This window comes from Gadus macrocephalus, chromosome 17, assembly GCF_031168955.1.
Source record: "Gadus macrocephalus chromosome 17, ASM3116895v1".
NCBI classification, from domain to species: domain Eukaryota; kingdom Metazoa; phylum Chordata; class Actinopteri; order Gadiformes; family Gadidae; genus Gadus; species Gadus macrocephalus.
In genome coordinates, this window is record NC_082398.1 from 10,755,617 (window position 1) to 10,782,630 (window position 27,014).

A 27,014-nucleotide genomic window follows, 5' to 3' on the forward strand; every position below is an offset into this window, starting at 1 on the left:
ATGCTGCCACACTACGCCAAGCCCCTCCCTCTGTTTCTCATTGGCTTGTTTCTCATTTCTCATTGGCTTTTTTCTTTTGTTTGTTTAACACTTAAAGCATCCGGAATAATGGATTTCCAAATAAAAAAGGGAACTTAAGGGCTTCACCTGCCGTAGGTAATTGGCCAAAAAACACTGAATGGGTTTGTTTTGTCAGACATTTATTTTCAGGCAGACCAACAAGCCTGGTTCTATCTGAAGCGTCATATTTTCCTTTTGCTGATGCACGACTGCCATCTGTTGTTAGTGATACGCATTGCAAGCCTGATCAGTAGTGCAGCATGGATTTATAACGACGAAATCGGCCTGCATAAATCATCGAACAAAAGTGTTTGTGTGTGTGTGTGTGTGTGTGTGTGTGTGTGTGTGTGTGTGTGTGTGTGTGTGTGTGTGTGTGTGTGTGTGTGTGTGTGTGTGTGTGTGTGTGTGTGTGTGTGTGTGTGTGTGTGTGTGTGTGTGTTCTGAACCGGCACTGCACCAGCACACTGTACAATTTAAATAACACTTGGATTTAGCGTAACATCTCAGGTGTTAGCCAATATATTAACAGGTTGTAATTTAAACGGCCCCAATGTTATTATTCATTTAAAAATTCTGCCCTGGCCTTGGAATTACTGACATCTCAAGTGGGAGTTCCCTGCCAGATGTATGGTGGATGGATAAGTCTACCAGTCCTAGTGATCAGTCCTAACTTTATCCATTGTACATCTAGGTGGACCTCCGATTGATGCACTCTCCAATGCCTTGGAACCAGTGCTTGAAGTGGAAAAAAATAAGTGCCAGTACTCCCTTATTCACATATAAGCGACGTGTGCAAATCAGTTAAAAATAAGAAGATAAAAAAAAAATGGTAATGCTGAGCTTCAAAAACTAAAGGGACAACCATTTCAATAATTGGAGTACACTCGCTTTAGTTCACATATGGCACCATAGGCTCTGTGGTTAAACTTCAGGTTCTGGAGCTGCTGTTTCATCCTCATCTTACCTTGCCTTTGCAGGGAGAGGCTGAAAGGTATCAGAGGTAGACAATAACTTTGCTGTGAATTTGGTAATGAATTCAGTGAGGTAATCTATTAATGGTAAATTAATAAACCATAACTAACTCACAGCCAAATACATAAGTAAACAAAAATTGTAGCTTTAACAGAAATATTGAATGTCAATCTTGATTAAAAACAAGAAAAAAGATTGTGCACTGACTAAATATTATAAAACAATTAACCTAATTAAAAAAGTTGTAAAATGAGATGAGATTAATGAGATTACTTTACTAGTTACTGCATTTGAAAAGTAACTTCACTACTTATTACTTTACTTTCCCGTTTCTTAATTTACTGTGTAGATAAATGGACAAACATCATAGCTCAATCATCACCTTGCTATGATAGGCTAACGTGCCGAGGCAAGCATCCTATGCCACACGATTATACATTTTAAAAGGTTTGTGTGGCATAGGATAAGATTTCCCCTTGTTAATTTGGTTTGTGTAGAACCAGTTGCTATGGAAACGTGACGTCACACTTTAGTATATTGCTAGAGTATGGCTGACTCCGACCGATATGCTAGCTGGCGCTATAGCCTTTTCAACAAGTGGTAGTAGAGCCACCGGCTATTTACCCAACTCTGCAAAGGCACTTAAACAGAGTAGAGTACCGGCAGCCTGTGACAAGTGCCGGTACGCAAGAAAAAGTGCCGGGTACGCCAAAGGGTAAAATGTAGAAGTGCCGGTACTGCGTACCGGTGAGTACCGGTCACCCGTCGAGCACTGCTTGGATCGCTATGCTTTAGCAGCCTTGGTTGCTGTGCCGGCCTGCTGTAGCAAAGCTGGCTAACTAAGAAGATAGCTGCACAAGGCGGGCCAGACCTTCTAGGTCATATTTGAAAGACCTATATTTACTTGTTTTTATTTTGGATGCTTTCCACTATTGGAGGGCTGCCATCGTGCCAATCGTTTGGGCCCATGGTTCCCAACATAGAATCCGGGAACATATATTCTCAGAGGGGGGGAGAAGGGTGGTTCATTGCCCTTCTGACTGGGCGGCCAATTTCCACATTTGGTTCCCACCTTTAGAATGAAGATGGCTGCTTGGTGAACAAGGCACATTCTTCAGACAGTGACAGATCTGTAAATGCGATAATTTGACGAGAGAGAGAGAGAGAACGACCTTTGTCAGTTCCTGGTTGTGGGTGGATATGGAATATAGTGTGTGTGTGTGTGTGTGTGTGTGTGTGTGTGTGTGTGTGTGTGTGTGTGTGTGTGTGTGTGTGTGTGTGTGTGTGTGTGTGTGTGTGTGTGTGTGTGTGTGTGTGTGTGTGTGTATTGGGGAAGTGGGAGGTACGATGTCAGTAAGAAAGCGATCACAAGTGCTGAGCTGTGCACCAGTGGAGGATGGAGTTTCCACTGAGGACTATGTTGCTTCTCTCTCTGGGGCTGCTGGCTCGGGGTGAGTACCGCTCATACCTCATCTTCCTCCCGCTGCTATAAAGACCTTAAGAAAAGAGATTCCCAACCGGGGGTACACCCGCACTCGGGGGGTACGTTAGCAGTTACAGGGGGTACCTGGAAAGTTTTAAGATATGACTTTATTACACCCACAAATCAGTTTTGGTAAAAATGGTAAAAAGAATAAACATATAATTTTATATGTTTATTCTTATAGAATTACAATATAGGTTGAAATGTGTTCAATATATTGCTGAATGAATGAATATGAACCATAATGCTAAATTAAAAGATATGATATCAGCTTAAGGATTACATTTGTGCTTTGGTGTTGATGAGGGGGTAACTGATCAGGATATGGGGGTACATATGAGACAGAAAGATTGGGAAACGCTAGTATATATTTCAATTTAACAGAAAATGTAATTTAATCCTAAAACATCATAAAATAGTATTAACATTTTCCTGAGTAAATTCAAATGAGGATTATATGTAGTGTATTAGTAACCCGTTTGACTTTTGGACAAAAGATACCGTGTTCGATCCCGGAATGGCTTTTAAATTGGTAAATAGTGAAATAAATTGCACTCTATTGCTGCTCTTTTGCTTCCGCTTTTGTCTTGTTCCAGAAACCTTTACCAAAGACGATATAAAGCTGTATGAGACGGCAGATTTGGAGGTCGTGGAGGGAGACAGCATCACACTCCATTGTTGCTTGAGAGCCGTCAACCCCACAAAGTATAAAGTGAACTGGTTGAAAAATGAGGATCAAATTCTTCACCAACCGACAGCCGTGAGGTATGACGGAGAGGGCTGTGGTTCGGCCCTGTCGCCTTCGAACAGCGGTACCTGTGGCTGTGCCACCCTGACCCTTCCCAACGTCACCCGCAAGCACACTGGGCGTTACATCTGCAAGGTGACCATGGATAAGCCCATGCTTATTCAGTCTTTGGGAAACGGCACGATGATCACTGTCACGGAACGACGGAGCCCAACCAACGGAACAACACAAAAAAGTATATTTTTTTTATAAACTTATGGCTTAGTTTATATTCCAAACAAAAAATATTTTTGGTTTAGTTTGGTACCAGAGTTTAATGGTCCATTGTAATATCAGAGAGGATGGGCAAGGGGTTCAGGTTATTCAGCTCCCTTCCGAACGTTTCTGGGTTTGATCCCCAATGTCCATTACCTAACTTGTGGGTATCCTTGAGCTTGATGCCCTTTATCTTTTCCTGCTCCATATTGGCATGTATCTGAATTTACTGTAATTATCGTTGGATAAAAGCTTCAGTTTGATGACTATGTACTAAATGCTAATATTCTCAATCCCTTTTCAACCCCTTTGTCTGACCAAAGATTCCGCTGAACACGCTGCAATGCAATTCCCCGTCATCGTTTCGCTGGGAATAGTAATGGCCGCCGCGTTCTTTGTCACTCTGTTATGTCTGTGGAAGCTGCGGAAGAGACAAGGTACAAAACAAATTGTTAGAATCGAAAGACCGGACATTTTACATCATGCTATGAGTCCTGTAGCTTTCAGCCTGTTCCCATGAACTCACATCTTTTGAGACTAACCCTGATAAACAGATAAGGAAATGTCTGAAAACGAATTTAAAACATGCTAAGTACTCAAGAGATTTCAGCTTATTAGCATGAATCAAAAAACCTTTTATAGTATTTTTTGTATGCATGGACATATATTTCCTTGCACTTGTGTCAGTCTGTGTATTTTGTGCATTTCTTTCCGTTTGGATGTGTTGGAATTCCTAACTGGTCCATTTCTGTATGTGTGTGTGTGTGTGTGTGTGTGTGTGTGTGTGTGTGTGTGTGTGTGTGTGTGTGTGTGTGTGTGTGTGTGTGTGTGTGTGTGTGTGTGTGTGTGTGTGTGTGTGTGTGTGTGTGTGTGTGTGTGTGTGTGTGTGTGTTAGAGTTGGACCGAGCAGCAAGGGTGATCTATGAGGTTCCCCACGAGGACTCCGAGGTGGACGGAACCAGCACCAGCTCGTCCAAAGGGTCCTCCCAGTGGGTGAGTCTGGCGGAGGGCTAGGGGGTTCCACTCCCAGCCAGAAAGTACCAGGTTTGATCCCCAATGTCCCCAGTCTAACCTGTAGGCATCATTCAGCAAGAAGATCATCACCCCTACCTGTTCCTCATAGAGGAACCACAACGCTCGCTAGTTACTAATATAATATTGCCTTGCACGAAACAAGAACATTAATCTGAGGAGTTGGAAAATTGACATCATTGGATTTAGTTTTGGATTTGGTTTGCGTTCTCCATTGGTCAGATTCTGGATAAAAATCGTCCAACTCAAGTTTTTAGTGGAAGGGGAGTTTATGTTGCTGACTGTGCTCTTTCCACAACACGCATTATGAAGCAGATCTCTCCAACACCCCTTCAACAACCTAAGTTGGACTAAACTTATTTTTGCGTATCATGACATGTTTTACACAATGGGAAAATTACTTTTGATCAAGTGATGCTTGTGGGTGAATACCAATTCAAAGAAAATAGCAAAATAAATTCTAAAAGCTTATATAGAGCGAATACATCGTAGTTCTTAAACTTTGTGTTTTATGTATATGAACATGACTTAATCCGTCTCTCTTTCTCTCTTTCTCTCTGTCTCTCCCTCTCTTTGTCTCTGACAGTGTCAGGTACCCATGTATGAGTCCTTCGACTACTTTGAGTGTGTGGTGGAAAGCAAGGGCGGTGGATGAAGGAGTCTCAATCTGTTGTTTCCCTTGTTGGTTTTGTTAATATCTCTGATACGTTCTGTCATCTGTGTCCATCCATGTTGTTTTTTAAACAAGCTAATTTAAAGTCATGCATTAACTGTGAAATAGCAAAGAAGCCTTGCCAGGTTTAATTAAAAATTATTGTACAGTATGTAATTGTGAATAAAGATTTTTAATATAGTCACTTATGTTCTCTGTTACTTCTGCTATGTTTGCGTGTGTGTCTGTCTGTGTGTTTCTCTGTGCAGTTAAGAAGAGGCTAAATGCAGTAGGCCAGGGAAAGGAAGTGAACAACATGTCTATGTTGGTAGTTCTAATCGAATGTCGACATCTAGGCTACCTTTGGTGGTCGACTGGCTTTTCTTTAAAAAAAATTAAAAAGTTCAAAGAATTTGCACTTGCATCCTTTGCAACACATCGTGATAAGAAGTGGTTATATTTCAATCACATCCATGCTTGCTTATTCCAAACGTGTTCTAAGCAAGACTTATGTCGTTCAACGTCTAAACTGGTGACGTTCAACGTATACAGACGTGTTGACTCTTACATGTACGTTCACGTATGACTGTTTGATCGAGAAAGAGTTTGTGTGTGTGTGTGTGCCTGTGTGTGTGTGTGTGTGTGTGCGTCTGTGTGTGTCTGTGTGTGTGTCTGATGGAAGTGGGAGGTACGATGTCTGTAAGAAAGCGATCACAAGAGCTGAGTGGTGCATCAGTGGAGGATGGAGTTTCCACTGAAGACTATGTTGCTTCTCTCTCTGGGGCCGCTGCTGGCTCGGGGTGAGTACCGCTCATAACTCATCTTCCTCCCGCTGCTATGAAGACCTTAAGAAAAGGGATTCCCAACTGGGGGTACGCCCGGTACGTAAGCAGTTACAGGGGGTACCTGGAAAGATTTGAGATATTACTTTATTGCACCCACAAATCAGTTTTGGTAAAAAATTATGCAGAATCTTGCTGATCAGGATATGGGGGTATGTATAAGACAGAAAAGGTTGGGAAACACTTGTTAAATAATACAATTATACGTCCTTCTACTTTTGTCTTGTTCCAGAAATTGTACAAGGGAAGGACATAAAGCTGTATCAGACGGCAGATTTGGAGGTCATCGAGGGAGACAGCGTCACACTCCATTGTTGCTGGACAGCCGTCAACCATCAACAGTATAGAGTGAAATGGTTGAAAAGTGAGGTTAAAATTCCTCACCAACCGACAGCCGTGAGGTATGACGGAGAGGGCTGTGGTTCGGCCCTGTCACCTGTGAACAACGGTACCTGTGGCTGTGCCACCCTGACCCTTCCCAATGTCACCCGCAACCACACTGGGCGTTACATCTGCCAGGTGAACAAAGTGAGGCCCATGTTTATTCAGTTTGGGGGAAACGGCACGATGATCACCGTCACAGAACGACGGAGCCCCACCAACGGCACAACACAAGAAAGTAGGTTTTCTTTACCTCAAAGTTTGGTTTTGTTTCTCTTCCAAACCAAAAGTATATTTACTTTCCTTAGGTACCAGAGTTTAGTCTTCTATTCTAATACATGACAGGATAGGCTAGAGTTTTCGGTTGTTCGACTCCCGGCCGAAAGGTACTGGGTTTGATCCCCAATGTCCGTAGCCTAACCTGTTGGCATCCTTGAGCAAGATGCACCCTAACATATCATTGGATAAAAGCTTGTGTTTGATGACCATGGATTAAAGGCTAATATTGTCAATCCCTTTTCAACCCCTTTGTCTGACCAAAGACTCGACTATAGACGCGTCACTGTGGCCCCTGGTCCCAGTCGTTGTTTCACTGGCTATAGTAATGGCTGCCGCGTTCCCCGTCACTCGGATCTGTTTATGGAAGCTGCGGAAGAGACGAGGTACAAAACGCTACAACCGAAAGAGCGGATATTTTTATAACATGTTATGAGTGCAGTAGCTTTTAGCCTGTTAGCATGAACCCACGACTATTTATAATAACCCTGGCAATAAGGAAACGTCTGAAAACTAATTAAAAAAAATGCTAGGTGGTCAACGGATTTCAGCTTATTATCATGAATTCCGAAAACATTTAATGCTAATTTTTGTGTCCATGGAAACATTTTATACGGTTTGTGTGTGTGCGTTTATGTATGCTTTTGTGTATATGTGTGTGTGTCTTTATGTACGCGTCTGTGTTTGTGTGTGTGTGTGTGTGTGTGTGTGTGTGTGTGTGTGTGTGTGTGTGTGTGTGTGTGTGTGTGTGTGTGTGTGTGTGTGTGTGTGTGTGTTAGGGTTGGACCGAGCAGCAAGGGTGATCTATGAGGTTCCCCACGAGGACTCTGAGGTGGACGGAACCAGCACCAGCTTGTCCAAAGGGTCCTCCCAGTGGGTGAGTCTGTCGGAGGGCTAGGGGGTTCCACCCCCAGCCAGGAAGTACCGGGTTTGATCCCCAATGTCCCCAGTCTAACCTGTAGGCATCATTCAGCAAGAAGATCATAACACCTGTTCCTCAAAGAGAAACCACAACGCTCGCTAGTTACTAATATAACAGTACTGCTTCGTACGCAACGAAAAAACAATAATCGGAGGAGTTGGAAAACTTACATCATTGTGTTCTCCTTTGGTCAGATTCTGGATAAAAATACGTCCATCGTCCAACACAAGTTTTTGGTGGAAGGGGAGTTGATGTTGCTGACTGTGCTCTTTACACAGCACGCATTATGAAGCAGTACTCTCCAACACCCCTAGCACAACCTAAATCGGACTAAACTTCTCCTTGCGTATCATGACTTGTTTTGCACAATGGGAGAATTACTTTTGACCCCGTGCTGCTTGTGGTTGAATTCCCATTCAAAGAAAATTGTCAAATAAACATGTTACATCTAAAATAAATAGATGTAACATGTTGGATTAAATCCCCAGAGAATACATAGTAGTTCTTAAACTATCTTCTATGCATATGAACATTACATAATCCGTCTCTCTTTCTCTCTGTCTCTCCCTCTCTTTGTCTCTGACAGTGTCGGGTACCCGTGTATGAGTCCTTCGACTACTTTGAGCGTGTGGTGGAAAGCAAGGGCGGTGGATGAAGGAGTCTCAATCGGTTCTTTCCCTTGTTGGTTTTGTAAATATCTCTGATACATTACGTCATCTTCTGTGTCCATCCATGTTGTTTTTAAACAAGCTAATTGAAAGTCATACATTAACTGTGAAATAGCTTATTAGATGTAATTAATGATGAGTGATGATTGTATGTAACTGTGAATAAAGTATTTAACATAGTAACTGATGTTCTCTTATACTTCAGCTATGGAACAGTAGAGCGCAATATGGTCTGGCCTTTATTTCCACAAGGCCTGTGTGTGTGTGTGTGTGTGTGTGTGTGTGTGTGTGTGTGTGTGTGTGTGTGTGTGTGTGTGTGTGTGTGTGTGTGTGTGTGTGTGTGTGTGTGTGTGTGTGTGTGTGTGTGTGTGTGTGGATCTTTTGCGGATGCATGTTTTGTCCGTAGATGTCAATGAGCAAACTATCTTGATCTGAGGAAGCTCAGTGTGAGAATTCGAAACGTGTGGAAAAAGGTAATCTTCCACCTAACGATACAGGGTGTTGATTGTTTGATTAGATAAAGCTAAAACCTAAACAAGAGGCAGGTTTCACTATGACCGTTGCTCATGGTCAATTGTTGAGGAGTGGGCGTGTTTCTCTTTGTGGTGAAGAAGAGGCTCTATGCAGGAAGTACTGAGGTCATGGACAGGAACTGAAGAACATGTCTGCGACGTCCATTGTCATCGAATACTGTTCACTAGCCTTACCATACCTTAGTTACGGAAGTCTGGGGCAACACGTACAAAACTTCATTACATTCACTTACTATTCTCCAAAAAAAGCCATTCGCATTATTCACAATGTGAGATATCTGGATCAAACTAACCCATTATTCATACGGTCAAAATGATTACAATTCACAGATCTGGTGTAATTTCAGACCACACAGATAAGTTTAAGGCTAAAATCAACATATTACCCTTAAATATACAAAAATTATTCAGTGATCGTGAGGGGGGTTATAATTCAAGGGGAAAATTAAATTTCAAAGTGAACAGCGTCCGTACGACCAGGAAAATGTTTTGCATTTCAATATGTGGTGTAAGACTATGGAACAGTTTGAGTGGGGAGATCAAGGAATGTCCAAACATTAACCAGTTTAAAATAAAATACAAAGAATTGATTTTTACGAGGTACAGGGATGAAGAAGGTGTTTAACATAGTGTGTATGTTTTCATGTATGTATATATTGGTATATATTTGACAATAATTTTATAATATTGAATGTTTAATTAGATATTATTAAAAGATAACTTGACAATATTATTAGATAAATACGCAGGTGGTAATGAATTGTATCATATTGTAAACTCATGTATATGAATATATAATTATTTTTTGATGATTATTATGTAAGGAAGCTAATACTCATTATAGATAAATAAATTAGGGAGAAGGGGTGAGATTCTCTCTGTCTCTCCCTCTCTTCGTCTCTGACAGTGTCAGGTACCCGTGTATAAACAAGCTAATTGAAAGTCATACATTAACTGTGAAATAGCTTATTAGATGTGATTAATGATGAGTATTGATTGTATGTAACTGTGAATAAAGTATTTTAATATAGTAACTGATGTTCTCTGATACTCTGAGCGCAATATGGTTGCGCCTGTGTGTGTGTGTGTGTGTGTGTGTGTGTGTGTGTGTGTGTGTGTGTGTGTGTGTGTGTGTGTGTGTGTGTGTGTGTGTGTGTGTGTGTGTGGGCAGTGTATGTGTGTGTGTGTAGATCTTTTGCGGATGCATGTTTTTGTCCGCAGATGTCAATGAGCAAACTATCTTGATCTGAGGAAGCTCAGTGTGAGAATGCGAAACGTGTGGCAAAGGTAATCTTCCACCTAACGATACAGGGTGTTGATTGTTTGATACAGCTAAAACCTAAACTGCAGGTTTCACTATGACCGTCGCTCATGGTAAACTGTTGAGGAGTGGGCGTGTTTCTCTGTGTGGTGATTCTCTGTGGGCATCGTTCAGCAAGAAGATCATCATCCCTACCTGTTCCACAATGGGAAAATTACTTTTGACCCCGTTTTGCTTGTGGGTGAATTCCCATCAAAGAAAATAGTCAAATAAATTCTAAAAGATTATTATCAATCATAAACATAAACCGTGATATGGATAGATGTTATATGTTTGTTTAAATCCCCAGCTAATATATAGTAGTTCTTAAACTTTGTGTTTTATGTACATGAACATGACTTAATCCGTCTCTCTTTCTCTCTGTCTCTCAATTGTCTCTGACAGTGTCAGGTACCCGTGTACGAGTCCTTCGAATTAATTGTTACATTCGGTTTTGTGATACCTAACAACATTAAATAATGTAAATAACAGTTTATTTCCACAAGGGCTGTGTGTGTGTGTGTGTGTGTGTCCGTGTAGATCTTTTGTGATTGCATGTTTTCGTCGATGGATGACAATGAGCAAACTATCTGTGTCTGTGGTAGCGCAATATGAGAATGCGAAACGTGTGGAAAAAGTAATCTTCCACCTAACGATACACAGTGTTGATTGGTTGATTAGACAAAGCTAAAAGCTAAACATGAAGCAGGTTTCACTCTGCCCGTCGCTAATGATAAACTGTTGAGAAGTGGGCGTGTATCTCTGTGTGGAAAAGAAGAGGCTCTATGCAGTAAGTCATGGACAGGAAGTGAAGCACGCGTCTGTGACGTCTGTTCACATCAAAGGTCAGCCTCGAGAATACCTTTTTGGTCGACCGGATTGTCTTTTAAAAGTTCAGAATTTCAAAGGAATTGTGCTTGCATCCTTTGCAACACGTCCAGGAAGTGATTATAGGTTACAGTTAACTCACATGCCTGCTTGCTTATTCCAAACGTGTTTTAAGCAAGGCTTATGACGTTCAACGTCTAAACTGGTGACGTTCAATGTATACAGACGTGTTGTCTTTGAATGTATATATTTGTTGACTTTTACCTGTAGTTCACGTATGGTTGTGGTTAGATAGGGAAAAAGAGTGTGTGTGTGTGTGTGTGTGTGTGTGTGTGTGTGTGTGTGTGTGTGTGTGTGTGTGTGTGTGTGTGTGTGTGTGTGTGTGTGTGTGTGTGTGTGCCTGTGTGTGTGTGTGTGTGTGTGTGTGTGTGTGTGTGTGTGTGTGTATTGGGGAAGTGGGACGTACGATGTCTGAAAGAAAGCGATCACAAGTGCTGAGTGGTGCATCAGTGGAGGATGGAGTTTCCACTGAGGACTATGTTGCTTCTCTCTCTGGGGCCGCTGCTGGCTCGGGGTGAGTACCGCTCACAACTCATCTTCCTCCCGCTGCTATGAAGACCTTAAGCAAAGGGATTCCAAACCGGGGGTACGCCCGCACTCGGGGGGTACGTTACCAGTTCCAGGGGGTACCTGGGAAGATTTGAGATATTACTTTATTACACCCACAAATCAGTTTTGTTAAAAAATGATGCAGAATCTTGCTGATCAGGATATGGGGGTACGCATAAGACAGAACAGGTTGAGAAACACTTGTTTAGTAATAAAATTCAACGTCCTTCTGCTTTTGTCTTGTTCCAGAAATTGTTCCAGAGAAGGATAGAAAGGTGTATCAGACGGCAGATTTGGAGGTCGTAGAGGGAGACAGCGTCACACTCCATTGTTGCTGGACAGCCGTCAACCGTCAACAGTATAGAGTGAACTGGTTGAAAAATGAGGTTAACATTCCTCACCAACCGACAGCCGTGAGGTATGACGGAGAGGGCTGTGGTTTGGACCTGTCACCTGTGAACAACGGCACCTGTAGCTGTGTCAACCTGACCCTTCTCAATGTGACCCGCAACCACACTGGACGCTTCGTCTGCAAGGTGACCATGGATAGGCCCATACTTACTAAGTTAAGGGGAAGCGGCACGATGATCATCGTCAGAGAACGACGGAACCCCACAACACAAGAAAGTATGTTTTCTTTACCTCAAAGCCTGGTTTTGTTTCTCTTCGAAACCAAAAGTATATTTACTTTACTTAGGTACCAGAGTTTAGTCTTCTATTCTAATATATGACAGGATAGGCTGGAGTTTCGAGTTCTTCAACACCCGGCCGAACTTATCATTGAATAAAAGCTTGTGTTTGATGACCATGTATTAAATGCTAATGTGGTCAATCCCTTTTCAACCCCTTTTTCTGACTCGACTATAGACGCGTCACTGCGGCCCCTGGTCCCAGTCGTTGTTTCAATGGCTATAGTAATGGCCGCCGCGTTCCTCGTCGCTCTGATCTGTTTATGGAAGCTGCGGAAGAGACGAGGTACAAAATGTTCTAATCGAAGGAGTGGATATTTTTATAACATGGTATGAGTCAAGTAGCGTTCAGCCTGTTAGCATGAACCCACAACTTTTTATACTAACCCTGGTAATAAGGAGACGTCTGAAAACAAATTAAAAAAAAAAAGATTTCAAGATTTCAGCTTATAATCATGAATTCCGAAAACATTTTATGCTAATTTTTGTGTGTGTGTGTGTGTGTTACTGTATGTGAGTGTGTGCGTGTGTGCGTGCGTGCGTGCGTGCGTGCGTGCGTGCGTGCGTGCGTGCGTGCGTGCGTGTGTGTGTGTGTGTGTGTGTGTGTGTGCGTCGTGTGTTAGGGTTGGACCGAGCAGCAAGGGTGATCTATGAGGTTCCCCACGGAGACTCTGAGGTGGACGGAACCAGCACCAGCTCGTCCAAAGGGTCCTCCCAGTGGGTGAGTCTGTCGGAGGGCTAGGGGGCTCCACTCCCAGACAGAAAGTACCGGGTTTGATCCCCAATGTCCCCAGTCTAACCTGTAGGCATCATTCAGCAAGAAGATCATCACCCCTACCGGTTCCTCAAAGAGGAACCACAACGCCCGTTAGTTACTAATATAACAGTACTGCCTCGTACGCAACGAAAAACATTAATCTGAGGAGACAGAACAGTGACATGATTGGAGCAGGATCTGTGTTCTCCCTTGGTCAGATTGTGGTTAAAAATACGTCCATCGTCCAACTTAAGTATTTAGTGGAAGGGGAGGTAATGTACTGTAGCTGAGTGCGCTCTTTACAAAATACGCATTACGAAGCCGTACTCTTCCACACCCCTAGAACAACCTAAATTGGACAAAACTTTCCCTTGAGAATCACGCCGGCAGTGTTATGCCCAATGGGAAAACTGCTTTTGACCATGTTTTGCTTGTGGGTGAATTTCCATTCAAAGAAACCAGTAAAATCAATTGTAAGAATGTATTACCAATCCAAATGTGACATTATACGGATAGATGTCATGTTTGTTTAAATCCCCAGGGAAACGATACATACCTGATCATAAACTTTGTGTTTTATTTTTATGAATTCATTTAAAAATGTGTGATATAATCTGTCCCTCTTTCTCTCTGTCTCTCCCTCTCTTTGTCTCTTACAGTGTCAGGTACCAGTGTATGAGTCCTTCGACTACTTTGAGTGTGTGGTGGAAAGCAAGGGCAGTGGATGAAGGAGTCTCAATCGGTTCCGTTTCCCTTTTTGGTTTTGTAAACATCTCTGATACGTTCTGTCATCTTCTGCCTCCATCCATGTTGTTTTTGAACAAGCTAATTGAAAGTCATACATTAACTGTGAAATAGCAATGAAGCCTTATTAGATTAGATAGTAATTGATGATGAGTGATGATTGTATGTAATTGTGAATAAAGTATTTTAATATAGTAACTGACAGTAGACCACAATGTGGTCTTCCCTTTATTTCCACAAGGCCTGTGTGTGTGTGTGTGTGTGTGTGTGTGTGTGTGTGTGTGTGTGTGTGTGTGTGTGTGTGTGTGTGTGTGTGTGTGTGTGTGTGTGTGTGTGTGTGTGTGTGTGTGTGTGTGTGTGTGTTGTTAGGGTTAGGCTTCCTAAGATCAAACTATCTTGATCTGAGGAAGCGCAGTGTGAATAGGTAGGTATGAATACAACACACAACCTTCCCCCACTTACACTTCAGTCAATCAGTAGCAGGCTTGAAACACATAGGGTTAGGGTAACATTCAAAATTAAATTAAAAACTAAAAGAAAAACAGTGTTGCAAGAGTGGACAATACAATTCATTATCTTGACCTGTGTCTTACATTGAAAAGTCTAATGGCTGAGGGGAAAAATGACAAGCTAAACCTTTTGGTTCTAATTGACCTTCGCAGCAGCAGCAGCCTACTGTTTGATCCCCAATGTCCATTCAGCAAGAAGATCATCACCCCTACTTGTTCCTCATAGAGGAACCCCAACGCTCGCTAGTTACTAATATAACATCACTGCCTTGTACAAAACAAAAACAATAATCTGAGGAGCTGGAAGTTAACATTGACATCATTGGAGCAGGATTTGTGTTTTCCATTGGTCAGATTCTGGATAAAAATACGTCCATCGTCCAACTCAAGTTTTTTGTGGAAGGTGTGTGATGTGATGTTGCTGACTGTGCTCTTTACACTGCCAGCGTTAAGAAGCAGTACTCTCCCACACCCCAAGCACAACCTAAGTTGGACTAAACTTCTCTGTGCGAATCATGACGCCAGTGTTTTGCATCATGTAAAAATTACTTTTGACCACGTGTTTGCTTGTGGGTGCATTCCCATTCAAAGAAAATAGTAAAATAAATTCTAAAAGCTTATTATCAATCAAAAACGTGATGCATAATATGGATACCCCCAGATAGTACATAGTTGATGTTAAACTTTGTGTGAGGTCCCAAAACCGAGAAAAGTTGTGACTTTGCTGATCGACCTTTGCTAGCTCTTAGCGATGGCGGTACCAGACGTCCAGCTGAGGTAGTTGAGCGGAGGGATCGAGCTGGGGTGTGTGGCTTTAGCAATGCTTGGAGGAAGACAGTGTCAGGTACCCGTGTATGGAAGTAAATCTGTGCCATTGGATTTTGAAAATAAAAAGCCATTGAATTCTAAGCACTGAATATTTATGCATTGAAGCAACGTATCTGAATTTTTTGCCTCTGAATTTAACTCAAATCATTTTCAGTTGTATTTTTCAATGTTAAAAAATTCAAAATCAAATATTCTGTGTTAAAAGATTCAACGTAAATATTATCAACGTCCCCTAATTCAACATGCCAAATTCAGCTGCAAAATTCAATGTCTGAAAATTCATTGTTAACATCCGAGGACCCAAGGAAGAGCAATCGATCCTGGATGCTAGATCGTGGTTAATTAAGGAGAGCGGGATAAGAGCGTCACTCGCTGGTTCTTTCTTAAAGGTCCCATGACATGAAAATCTCAATTTATGAGGTTTTCTAACATAAATATGAGTTCCCCTAGCCTGCCTATGGTCCCCCAGTGGCTAAAACTTGCGTTTGGTGTAAAACGAGCACTAGCTGTTCTGCTCGCCTTTGAAAAAACGGAGGCTCAAGCGCGCTGATTTGGAAATCTGTGCTCATGACGTCATGAGGAATCTCAGCTCCTCCCCTTACTCTGCCTGGCCCGCCCAGAGACGTTGGCCCGCCAATGAGACTCGACCGTGCGAGCGCCACATGTGTGTGTGTGCGTGTGTGTGTGTGTGTGTGTGTGTGAATACACACACTGTAACGCAAGTGTTTCTTGTCGGTTCTTTGACGTGTCTTGTATTTCCACAACGAGACTGTCGTGGGGGTTATCTAAGCCATGGTTGAGAAGGAATTGGGGGAAAGGAACTTTGGTTTGACTCGCTGAAGTACATGAACTGCGACATGCCGCCGGTTGCCGCGAGGCACCATCGCCCGGCAGCGGGCAGCCGGCCGCAGGCAGCGCGCGGTTCAGTCGACTTCAGGTTGATGTGGAAGAACCAGAGACGTCGCAGAACCCGACAAAGTCGTTTGTGATTCATAATATCGTCTGGAGGCGCACACAATATGTTATATGATATAGATATCTATGTATTATATGATATTATTTAGATATAGAGCTCCAGGACTGTAACGCAAGTGTTGTACACTTCCTTGTTATTTGGATAACCGTTCTGCTGTTGGTGTGATGGCGCATAACACGTCTGGTATTTCTACAACGAGACTCGTATTGGGGGTTATCTCAGCCAAGGTTGAGAATGAATTGGGGGGAAGGAACTTTGGCTTTGACCCCCTCAAGAACATGAACCACGACATGGAGGAGAAAGGGATTGTTGGCGGCGAATGTCTCCCGCTTGAGCCCCGCTGAGGGACCACCGCCGGAGGCGGAGGTGCATAAGCGCTGCCCGGCAAAGATCCCTTTCTCCTCCTTGTCGTGGTTCATGTTCTTGAGGGAGTCAAAGCCAAAGTTCCTTCCCCCAATTCATTCTCAACCTTGGCTGAGATAACCCCCAATACGAGTCTCGTTGTAGAAATACCAGATACGAGAGTCCGACGTCACACCAACAGCAGAACGGTTATCCAAATAACAAGGAAGTGTACAACACTTGCGTTACAGTCCTGGAGCTCTATATCTAAATAATATCATATACATAGATATCTATATCATATAACATATTGTGTGCGCCTCCAGACGATATGAATCACAAACGACTTTGTCGGGTTCTGCGACGTCTCTGGTTCTTCCACTTTCACATCAACCTGAAGTCGACTGAACCGCGCGCTGCCTGCTGCCCGCTGCCGGGCGATGGTGCCTCGCGGCAACCGGCGGCATGTCGCAGTTCATGTACTTCAGCGAGTCAAATCAAAGTTCCTTTCCCCCAATTCCTTCTCAACCATGGCTCAGATAACCCCCACGACAGTCTCGTTGTGGAAATACAAGACACGTCAAAGAACCGACAAGAAACACTTGCGTTACAGTGTGTGTATTCACATTGATGAGGACGTTGAAGAACCAGGAACGTCGGAGAACCCAACGCGGTCGTTTGAGATTCATAATATCGGCTCACACAGCTTTTGGCCGTGATAATATATATTATATGATATAGATATCTGTGTAGGCTATATGATAATATTTAGATATAGAGCTCCAGGACTCCCGTGTGTTCTAGAATATTTACAGAACACGGCTAAAGGCTGTGTGCGGCTCGCCATTGCGATACATCCACTGTAAACAGAGCGCATGGTGGCTGCAAGCTGCTCAGGGCCACACCCCCACCCTCCTCCTTGACACGCCCACCGAAACAGCGCATTTGGGGGAAGCTCAATATGCGACTGGCTCGGAGTGGCTGTAACTCTGCACCACGGCTGAATTTAGGGAACGTCTTTGAATACTGTGTTAGTTGCCCACTAATACCTATATTAAAGAATACATAAAATAGCATGTCATGGGACCTTTAAGGCCCACCACCATTGCTTCTCTCCCCATACAATGCTAGTCAGTGTTTATTAACGTTGATGTACCTTTGAGCATTTCCTATTATAGGCTACTGTGTAAAATGCTGTTTAGAATTAACGTTTGTATCAAAAAAGAAGAATCGATTGACGCTCTTATTCCCGCTCTCCTTGCTTTACCGCGATCTAGCATTTAGGATCGATTGCTCTTCCTTGGGTCCCCGGATTTTAACACTGAATTTCCCGACATTGAATTTTGCAGCTGAATTTGGCATGTTGAATATGGGGACGTTGAAAATATTTACATTTAATTTTTAACGTTGAATATTTGATTTTAAAGCTGAATAGGATTTATTGAAGATTGTAAGAGTTAAATCAGGCAAAAAATCCAGATACGTTGTTTCAATGCATAAATATTCAGTGCTTACAATTCAATGGCTTTATATTTTCAAAATCCGATGGCACAGATTTACTTCCATACCCGTGAATGAGTCTTCACGGGTATGGTTTTTAAATAAGGTAATTGAAAGTCATACTATGGTCATTAATGAAGTAGAAATTAAGCCTATTAGATGTTATTGATGAGTGATTATTGTATGTAATTGTGAATAAAGTATTTTAATGTAGTAACTGATCTTCTCTACTTCAGCTATGGAACAGTAGTCCTCAATGTGGTCTGCTCTTTATTTCCACACGGCCTGTGTGTGTGTGTGTGTGTGTGTGTGTGTGTGTGTGGAACTTTTGCGAATGCATGTTTTTATTCGTAGATGTTGATGAGCAAACTATCTTGATCAAAGGGAGCGCAGTGTGAGAATGCGTAACGTGTGGGAAAAAGTAATCTTCCACATAGCAATGCAGGGCGTTTATTGGTTGATTAGACAAAGCTAAAACCCAAACATGAGGCAGGTTTCACTCTGTCCGTCGCTAATGGTAAACTTTTGAGTAATGGGCGTGTATCTCTGTGTGGTGAAGAAGAGGCTCTATGCAGGAAGTACTAAGTAGTTCATGGGCAGGAAGTGAAGAACATGTCTGCAACGTACATTCTCATCGAATGTCGACATCAGAGCTACCTTTGGTGGTCGCCTGGCTTTTCTTTAAACCAGTTCAAATGATTTGTGCTTGCATCCTTTGCAACACGTCCAAGAAGTGATAAGAAGTGGTTACATTTGACTCACATGTCTGCTTGCTTATTCCAAACGTGTTTTAAGCAAGACTCATGACATTCAATGTCTACGCTTATGACTTTAAATGTATACAAATCTTTCGCGAATGCATGTTTTTCACTGTGGATGGCAATGAGTTAACTATCTTGATCTGAGGAAGCGTAGTACAGAGTGTAGAGAATGCGAAACATGTGGAAAAAAGTAATCTTCCACCTAACGATACAGGGTGTTGATTGGTTGATTAGGTAGAGCTAAAAGCTAAACATGAGGAAGGTTTTGACCGTCGCTAATGATAAACTGTTGAGAAGTGGGCGTGTTTCTCTGAGTGGTGAAGAAGAGGCTCTCAGCAGAAACTCGGACACGGACAGGAAGTGCAGAACATATCTGCAGGGGCGTTGCGAGGTAGTGTGGGGGCCCCAAGCAAGAATTCTTAGGGGGCCGATTGTTGACGGGGGGGGGGGAGTGTTCGGAGCGATTGTTGACGGGGGGGGCTTTTGGGGGCCCTAGTAGTGGCCCGGGGCCCCAAGCAATTGCCTGGTATGCCTAATGGGACGCGGCGCCTCTGCATATCTGTGACATCCGTTCTCTTCGAATGTCGTCATCAAAGCTACATTTGTTCAAATAATTTGTGCTTGCATCCTTTGCAACACATCCAAGACGTAATGAGAAGAGGATAGATTTAACTCACATGCCGGCTTTATTATTCCAAACGTGTTTTAAGCAAGACTTATGACGTTCAACGTATAGATACAGTGACTTTAAATGTATACAGACGTACAGTGACTTTAAACGTATACAGACGTTTTGGCTTTGATATATTTGTTAACGTTTACCTGTACGTTTACGTATGGTTGTGGTTAGATAAATGTAGCGCCCTATTCCATGGCTAAGGGCATGACCTTCTAATTAACTAAACAGTATCCATGAACCCACAGGTAAACCAATTCACACATTCAATAATATTCAATAATAATATTCAATGTAGAAAAATAACGCGGAAAGCAAAAGAAGTCCTATGCCGGCACAAACTATTTATCCCCAGTGCAGGCCTGTGTCTTCGCTTGGGTACGTGGAGGCCAAAAACAGAACGGCCGCTTCACTCACAGGAGCAAACAAAGAAAATGTCCCTTTTACCTCACTTGGAGAGTGTGTGTGGAGAATGGAGATCCCTGAAGTAGGAAGTGGAGATTGCTGATTAAAGACAGGTGTGACGGAAGAATGGGGTACAGTGGCGTCAAGTGGCCACGAGATGGGGGTGTTGGACCGCGTAGCAGGACGCAGCGTGACAATCCAATAATTTTGCTTGCTGTCTTTACCAAACGCTACAATTTATCTTCGTCTTTTTTGCGCATGTTCCCAAATACACAGACTTAGCCAAAGGACAATACTCTTTGAAGGACTGTTTTGTAAAAAACATTCTAAAATAATAAAGTCCACCGGAAATTAGTTAAGCTTATGTAAAAAAAACATCTGCTGTTTTTTGTTTTTTACCTAGGCTACATAACTCAAATTTGAGTTGGTCATCAAATTATATACCTGGGTATTTGTAGCTTCTGGCCCTCTCAATTGGTTTGACATGAACAATGCTGTTATGGTGGTTGTGGTTAGATAGAGAAAGAGACTGTGTGTGTGTGTGTGTGTGTGTGTGTGTGTGTGTGTGTGTGTGTGTGTGTGTGTGTGTGTGTGTGTGTGTGTGTGTGTGTGTGTGTGTGTGTGTGTGTGTGTGTGTGTGTGTGTGTGTGTGTGTGGGGGGGAAGTGGGAGGTACGATGTCTGTAAGAAAGCGATCACAAGTGCTGAGTGGTGCATCAGTGGAGGATGGAGTTTCCACTGAGGACTATGTTGCTTCTCTCTCTGGGGCCGCTGCTGGCTCGGGGTGAGTACCGCTCATAACTCATCTTCCTCCCGCTGCTATGAAGACCTTGAGAAAAGGGATTCCCAACCAGGGGTACGCCTACACTCGGGGGTACTTTAGCAGTTCCTGGGGGTACCTGGAACGATTTGGATTGAACTTTATTACACCCACAAATCAGTTTGTTAAAAAATTATGCTGAATCTTGATGATCAGGATATGGGGGTATGTATAAGACAGAAACGATGGGAAACACTTGTTTAGTAATATAATTCAACGTCCTTCCACTGTTGTCTTGTTCCAGAAATCGTACAAGGGAAGGATATAAAGGTGTATCAGACGGCAGATTTGGAGGTCGTCGAGGGAGACAGCGTCACACTCCATTGTTGCTGGACAGGCGCCAACCACACACAGTATGGTGCGGTATGGAGGAAAAATGAGGATACAATTCTTCACCAACCGACAGCCGTAACGGACAACGGAGAGGGCTGTGGATCGGCCCTGTCACCTGTGAACAACGGTACCTGTGGCTGTGCCACCCTGACCCTTCCCAGCGTCACCCGCAACCACACTGGATGCTACATCTGCAAGGTGACCATTGATAAGCCCACGCTTATTCAGTTTTGTGGAAACGGCACGATGATCACTGTCACAGAACGACGGAGCCCCACCAACGGCACAACACAAGAAAGTATGTCGTTTTACCTTAAGTCTGGTTTGGATTCTCTTCCAAACGAAAAATACGTTTAGTTAAGTTTGGTACCAGAGATCAGTATACCATTCTAATTTCAGAGAGGATATGCTAGAGATTCGGGTTGCTCTCTCTGGCCGAAAGGTACTGGGTTTGATCCCCAATGTCTGTTGTCTAACCTGAAGGTATCCTTAAAGGACAATTCCGGTATTTTGAACATTGAGCCCCCTTTCTGGTTTGTTTAGGATGAAATAGAGTGGGTGACACCGAAATTTGAACTATTAGTCCTTTCTCGGGTATTTGGCTCATTTTGAATCGCTCCTGCCTGCTTCACAATGGTTGTCTGTGTGCATACACAAACCTGTCAACCCAGCAACCCTAAACGTTCGTTTTCAAAAATCTGCAAGTAACCGAGTGGTTAGTGGCATTCGTGAAGTTTAAAAAAAATATATCGGCGCAATATATGTTTTCCATCCGTGTTAGTTGCTAAATTGAACTATTTTTTCAGATACCTCACAACCGCATATAAACTTCCGCACAAGGTCCCACTCCGTGTGGAGTTCGTCGCCACTAAGACGCCTGCTACCCTACGTCGCCGTGAGAACGCCTGAACTAGAGAGAAGGCTATTTAAATATATTAAAGATTTGCGTGAGAATCTGTATCTCTCCAGCAAAAAGTCATCCGGATATAGCCGTGGTCTCTCTCCCGGTGGATTGCACGAATAATTGGCGCTCCGGTATCAACAGGGCTCTCATCAAAAGGGCATGCCATTGTGAACACATGGAATCTGCGGTGAACGCAGCTTTAAATCCCCAAAACCGGGTTATGTTCCAAACTTAACCTGCACAAAACCTGGTCCGACCAGGTTTGATTCAGAGCATATGTTGCTATAGTAACTAACATACCGTGTTCATTTTGGAACGCAAACCCTGGGTTAATTTGCCCGGTTATGTGATAAAACCGGCTTTGTGGAATACCCCTCTGCCCTATGAAGTGACATCATGCCCATACAATCATCAAAACATTTTTGAGATCTGTTTTAAAACAGTTTGTCTTTTTGACACATAAAAACTAACGTTTTTTATAAAATGTCATCAACTTATTCATCAACAAGTCATTGGATATATTAATACCAGAAAATAATGAAGAAAAAATTATATATATAGACTGGGAATCTAACCCCAGTCCCAACGGCGGCGGCGTGCATATCCTCTCCACACGGCGGCGGCGTAGCTTCTCCACACGTTCATTTCACACGTTGTTATCCTTCTCCAGGGAATCCTGGCACTATCCACTCGCCATAATCCTGGCACTATCCACTCGCCATACAGGCGCCTCCGTAGCCCTCGCCTCCATCTCACGTAGCTCCTCTTGGGTGAATTCTTGTTCAAAACGATATCCTCTGCCGTCAAAACCTTTCATAATCCATTTTCAGTGATTTTCTATGTGATTTTCCCTAATCCGAAGTGCTCACGGTACAAGACTTCAAACCAACGTAAACAGCCCACCTTTCCGGTTCGGCGGAGTAATATCATCGTGCAGTAATGAGTCTTCCAACTGAAATCAACTGCCGATAAATGTGCAATAAAACACGACAGAAACCATATATTGCGCCGATATTTTTTTTTTAAACTTCACGAATGTCACTAACCACTCGGTTACTTGCACATTTTTGAAAACGAACGTTTAGGGTTGCTGGGTTGACAGGTTTGTGTATGCACACAGACAACCATTGTGAAGCAGGCAGGAGCGATTCAAAATGAGCCAAATACCCGAGAAAGGACTAATAGTTCAAATTTCGGTGTCACCCACTCTATTTCATCCTAAACAAACCAGAAAGGGGGCTCAATGTTCAAAATACCGGAATTGTCCTTTAAGCAAGATGCCCCAACCCCTTCCTGCTCCTTAATGGCATCTATCTGAATTCACTGTAATTGTCGTTGGATAAAAGCTTCTGTTGAATGACCATGTGTACTAAATGCTAATATTGTCAAACCCTTTTCATCCCCTTTGTCTGACCAAAGACTCGACTATAGACGCGTCACTGTGGCCCCCGGTCCCTGTCGTTGTTTCACTGGCTATAGTAATGGCCGCCACGCTCTTCTTCACTCTGATATGTCTGTGGAAGCTGCAGAGGAGACGAGGTAGCCTACAGAACGTTCCAATCAAAAGAGCGGACATTTTTTTAAGTCCATTAGCTTTCAGCCTGTTAGCATGAACTTTTTAGACTAACCCTGGTAACCACGTAAGGAAATGTCTGAAAAGCTTATTGTATTTAAGCTTATTAGCATGAATTTTAACCCTTTTTTGGTAATTTTTTCGTGCATGGTCGCATTTTTCATCACACTTAGGTGAGTCTGTATATTTGACCTCTTTGATTGTCTTTGGATGTGAAGGCATTTCTAACAGGTCTGCATTTGTGTGTGTGCATGTATGTGTGTATGGTAGCAGATGTGTGTTTGTGTTTGTGTCTAAGTGTTTGCGTGACTTCATGTATTTATGTGAGTGTGCGTGTGTGTTCATGATCGTGTGTGTGTGTGTATGTGTGTGTGTGTGTGTGTGTGTGTGTGTGTGTGTGTGTGTGTGTGTGTGTGTGTGTGTGTGTGTGTGTGTGTGTGTGTGTGTGTGTGTGTGTAGATCTATTGCGAATGCATGTTTTTGTCCATAGATGTGTGAGAATGCGAAACGTCTGGAAAAAGGTAATCTTCCAACAAACGATACATGGTGTTGATTGGTTGATTAGATAAAGCTAAAACCTAAACGTGACACAGGTAACACTATGCCCGTCGCTAATTGTAAACTGTTGAGGAGTGGGCGTGTGTTCTCTGTGTGGTAAAGAAGAGGCTCTATCCATTAAGTAAGTCATGGACAGGAAGTGAAGAAAATGTCTGTGACGGCCATTCTCATCGAATGTCAACATCTAGGCTACCTTTGGTGGTCGGCTAGCTTTTCTTTAAAGCATTCAGAAGTTCAAACGATTTGTGCTTACATCCTTTGCAACACGGATGTCTTCATACCTACCTATAAGAAGTTACATTTAACTCACATGCCTGCTTGCTCATTCAAAACGTAGTTTAAGCAAGACCCATGACTTTCAAAGCATAGACTTTTGACTTTAAATGTATATAGAAGTGTTGACTTTGAATGTATATACTTGTTGACGTTTACCTGAACGTTTATGTATAGTTGTGGTTAGATAGAGGAAGAGAGTGTGTGTGTGTGTGTGTGTGTGTGTGTGTGTGTGTGTGTGTGTGTGTGTGTGTGTGTGTGTGTGTGTGTGTGTGTGTTGTGGCATCCCGCCACGTGGTCCTCGGCCTGGACGGGCCCGGGGTACCGTAGAGGACGGGGTGTACCACCCCCACCCACCAGCCGGCGAGAGAGAGCAGCCCTTTCGGCACCCCAATCAGGGTGATTGGGGGACACCTGGCCGAAAGCACGGGAGCCATGTTAAAAGGAGGCACAGCACAGCACAGCACGGGTCGGGTGCAGGAAGGAAGGGCTCGTGGCAGCAAGAGAGCCTAGAGGCCCACGGAGGCCCTAGAGACCGTGAGAAACCCTGGTTGATTGAAGTGTTTGTGAATAAATGCCTGGAATGGCTTTAACCTTCCACAAACGCGTCGTTTGTACCGGTAACCCGGCTCATTCAAGGAGCGGGTTACCACAGTGCGTGTGTGTGTGTTGTGGCAACCCACTACCCCAATGTGCCGGGTTCCAGGAGCGAATCACGCTTGGTAGTGAGGATTAAAGCCGATCACGGCGTTTATTGCATACAATTGGGTCAAATAACGTAATCGCGGTCTCTAGGGTCTCCGTGAGCCTCTAGCCGCTCGCGGACCCGAGCGCTTCCATTCCTCCCAAATGTCAGTCCTCCTGCTCCTTTTAAAATGGCTCCTCTGCCTCCGGCCTAGGTGTACCCCAATCTCACTGATTCATCGCCACTCAGTGGGTGGCGGCGGTATACGCCGTCAATCACCCCACCTCGGACCCGCCCGGGCCGAGGTTTAAGTGGCGGGAGGCCACACTCCTCCACCGCTTGATTAGGCCCCCGGTAGTAGGGGAACCCGCCCATGCAGGTATCGCGTCGGGACAAGGCGTCGGCTGCGTCGTCTCCCGCGGCCTGTGTGTGTGTGTGTGTGTGTGTGTTGGATAGAGCAGCAAGGGTGAAGAGGTTTACCCACGGAGACTCTGAGGTGGACGGAACCAGCACCAGCTTATCTAAAGGGTCCTCCCAGTGGGTGAGTCTCAATAAAACATGTCCATCGTTTAACTCCATCATTAATATGATAATATAATTGTTTTGACATGCTCTGTTTCTCTTTCCCTCGGACAGTGTCAGGTACCGTGTATGAGTCCTTCGACTACTTTGAGCATGGGGTGGAAAGCAAGGGCAGTGGATGAAGGAGTCTCAATCGGTTCTGTTTCCCTTGTTGGTTTTGTAAATATCTCAGATATGTTCTATCATCCTCTTCCTCCATACATGTTTTAAAATAAGCTAATTGAAAGCCATACATTAACTGTGAAATAGCAATGAAGCCTTGTTAGATGAAATTGAATGATTGTATGTAAGGGCAAATAAAGTTTAATATAGTAACTTGTTTTCTCCGTCTCTGCTATGGAACAGTAGATCTCATTGTGGTCTGCTCTTTATTTAAACAAGGCCTGTGTGAGTCCATACATGCGTATGGACATATTTTGTGTATGCAGTTTTTAGTCTGTGGTTCTCAATGTGCAAACTATGTGCCAACTATCTTTATTTAAGGAAGCACAGCGTGAGAATGCGCAAAGTGTGAAAAGGAAAAGGTTGTCTTCCTCTTAACGATACAGGGTGTTTATTGGTTGATTTGACAGAGCTAAAACTTAAACATGATTCAGATTCACCATGCCCCACATCCAGGCTACCTTTGGTGGTCAACTGCCTTTTCTTTTAAAACTTCAGAAGTCCTGCCTGCTTATTCCTGTCACGACTCAGAACGGGAATCAATTGCAGATCAAAAAGGATTTATTCACAGTCCAGCAGGCAAATCAGATTCCAGGTACAGGCAGGGTTTGTAAACAGGCAGGAAGGCAGACAGATACAGGCAGGAGATCCAAAAGCGATAGGCAGAAGACAGTCAAAAACAGGTAGGGTTCAAAACCGGGAAGAACAGTAAACTATAGCATCTCTTTAAAAAACTTCACGCTAGTCTCACTCACGTGGCAGTCGGGTAGCAAACAGTACATACCGTGACGATCTGACAAAGTGAACAGAAAGGGCAGTGGTTGAATACTCCACACATCTATACAAAATGAGACAGGTGAAAAGAGAAAATTGAGGGAAAGGGCAGGAACAAAGGCAGGAAGTTGCCCAAATAAGGACATGGGTGTTACTCCAGGCATATGACCAACACATGGCTACAAACATAAACAAAGTCCAGAATTATCACACTCCAACAGGTAGGGGGAGACCAAAACAACAGTCCATACGAGAATCCTGACAGTACCCCCTCCTCTACCATCGTCTCCTTGCGTTGGTATTGATATATGATTGTTATCGATATTGCACTTGTGTGAGTCTATTTGTTTTGTGTGAATGTGTTATCTTTCCTAATGGGTCCATTTCTCTGTTTGTGTATGCGTGTATATGCGTGTGTGTGTGTGTTGTACTGTATATGTGTGTGTGTGTGTTGTACTGTATGTGTGTGTGGGGGGGCTGTTGTACTGTGTGTGTGTGTGTCTTGTACTGTATGTGTGTGTGTGGGCTGTTTTACTGTGTGTGTGCTGTTGTACTGTGTGTGTGTGTGTGTGTGTGTGTGTGTGTGTGTTGACCCGCCCGGGC

General features: G+C 43.4%; 3 protein-coding genes across 8 annotated transcripts in view; all 3 read left to right on the forward strand.

Moving 5' to 3' along the window:
• Positions 1–2,108: 2,108 nt before the first annotated feature.
• Positions 2,109–8,689, forward strand: LOC132475934 (uncharacterized). Of its 4 annotated transcripts, none has more exons than XM_060077341.1 (9): positions 2,408–2,483; positions 3,112–3,498; positions 3,842–3,955; positions 4,414–4,511; positions 5,137–6,002; positions 6,277–6,663; positions 6,968–7,087; positions 7,481–7,578; positions 8,210–8,689. In XM_060077341.1, exons 5-9 carry the CDS (start codon positions 5,945–5,947, stop codon positions 8,276–8,278), a joined length of 732 nt encoding a protein of 243 aa, XP_059933324.1. In that variant the 5' UTR covers positions 2,408–2,483; positions 3,112–3,498; positions 3,842–3,955; positions 4,414–4,511; positions 5,137–5,944; the 3' UTR covers positions 8,279–8,689. The 4 variants fall into 4 exon arrangements, 3 of the variants coding, with proteins under 3 accessions (XP_059933324.1, XP_059933325.1, XP_059933326.1); XM_060077342.1 differs by having other exon boundaries at positions 4,429–4,511; XR_009530026.1 differs by lacking the exon at positions 6,968–7,087 and having other exon boundaries at positions 2,109–2,483.
• A 2,303-nt stretch (positions 8,690–10,992) lies between these two features.
• On the forward strand, positions 10,993–13,949 carry LOC132475937 (uncharacterized). 2 transcript variants are annotated; one of them, XR_009530027.1, is made up of 5 exons: positions 10,993–11,526; positions 11,811–12,188; positions 12,429–12,580; positions 12,874–12,971; positions 13,667–13,949. XR_009530027.1 is itself a non-coding variant. In XM_060077345.1 (5 exons), the coding sequence occupies exons 1-5, from the start codon at positions 11,469–11,471 to the stop codon at positions 13,733–13,735; spliced, it is 711 nt and encodes a 236-aa protein (XP_059933328.1). In that variant the 5' UTR covers positions 11,002–11,468; the 3' UTR covers positions 13,736–13,949. The 2 variants fall into 2 exon arrangements, 1 of the variants encoding a protein (XP_059933328.1); XM_060077345.1 differs by having other exon boundaries at positions 11,002–11,526; positions 12,429–12,536.
• A 6,307-nt stretch (positions 13,950–20,256) lies between these two features.
• LOC132475922 (uncharacterized) overlaps positions 20,257–27,014 on the forward strand; it is a 23,837-nt gene continuing 17,079 nt past the window's right edge. Inside the window, exons 1-2 of one of the 2 annotated variants that reach the window (XM_060077318.1) lie at positions 20,257–20,531; positions 20,812–21,198. In XM_060077318.1, the coding sequence (XP_059933301.1) occupies positions 20,474–20,531; positions 20,812–21,198 (445 nt within the window). In that variant the 5' untranslated portion in view covers positions 20,257–20,473. The remainder of the gene's footprint in view (positions 20,532–20,811; positions 21,199–27,014) is intronic. The other variant, XM_060077317.1, reaches the window with a different exon arrangement.

Coding starts and splice junctions, on each gene's coding strand:
- LOC132475937 (XM_060077345.1), top strand. CDS start 11,469: ATGGAGTTTCCACTGAGGACTATGTTGCTTCTCTCTCTGGGGCCGCTG. Junction 12,189..12,428: donor GAACCCCACAACACAAGAAA/GTATGTTTTCTT, acceptor ACTCGACTATAG/ACGCGTCACTGCGGCCCCTG. Junction 12,537..12,873: donor GAAGCTGCGGAAGAGACGAG/GTACAAAATGTT, acceptor GTCGTGTGTTAG/GGTTGGACCGAGCAGCAAGG.
- LOC132475934 (XM_060077341.1), top strand. CDS start 5,945: ATGGAGTTTCCACTGAAGACTATGTTGCTTCTCTCTCTGGGGCCGCTG. Junction 6,003..6,276: donor GGGGCCGCTGCTGGCTCGGG/GTGAGTACCGCT, acceptor GTCTTGTTCCAG/AAATTGTACAAGGGAAGGAC. Junction 7,579..8,209: donor CCAAAGGGTCCTCCCAGTGG/GTGAGTCTGTCG, acceptor TGTCTCTGACAG/TGTCGGGTACCCGTGTATGA.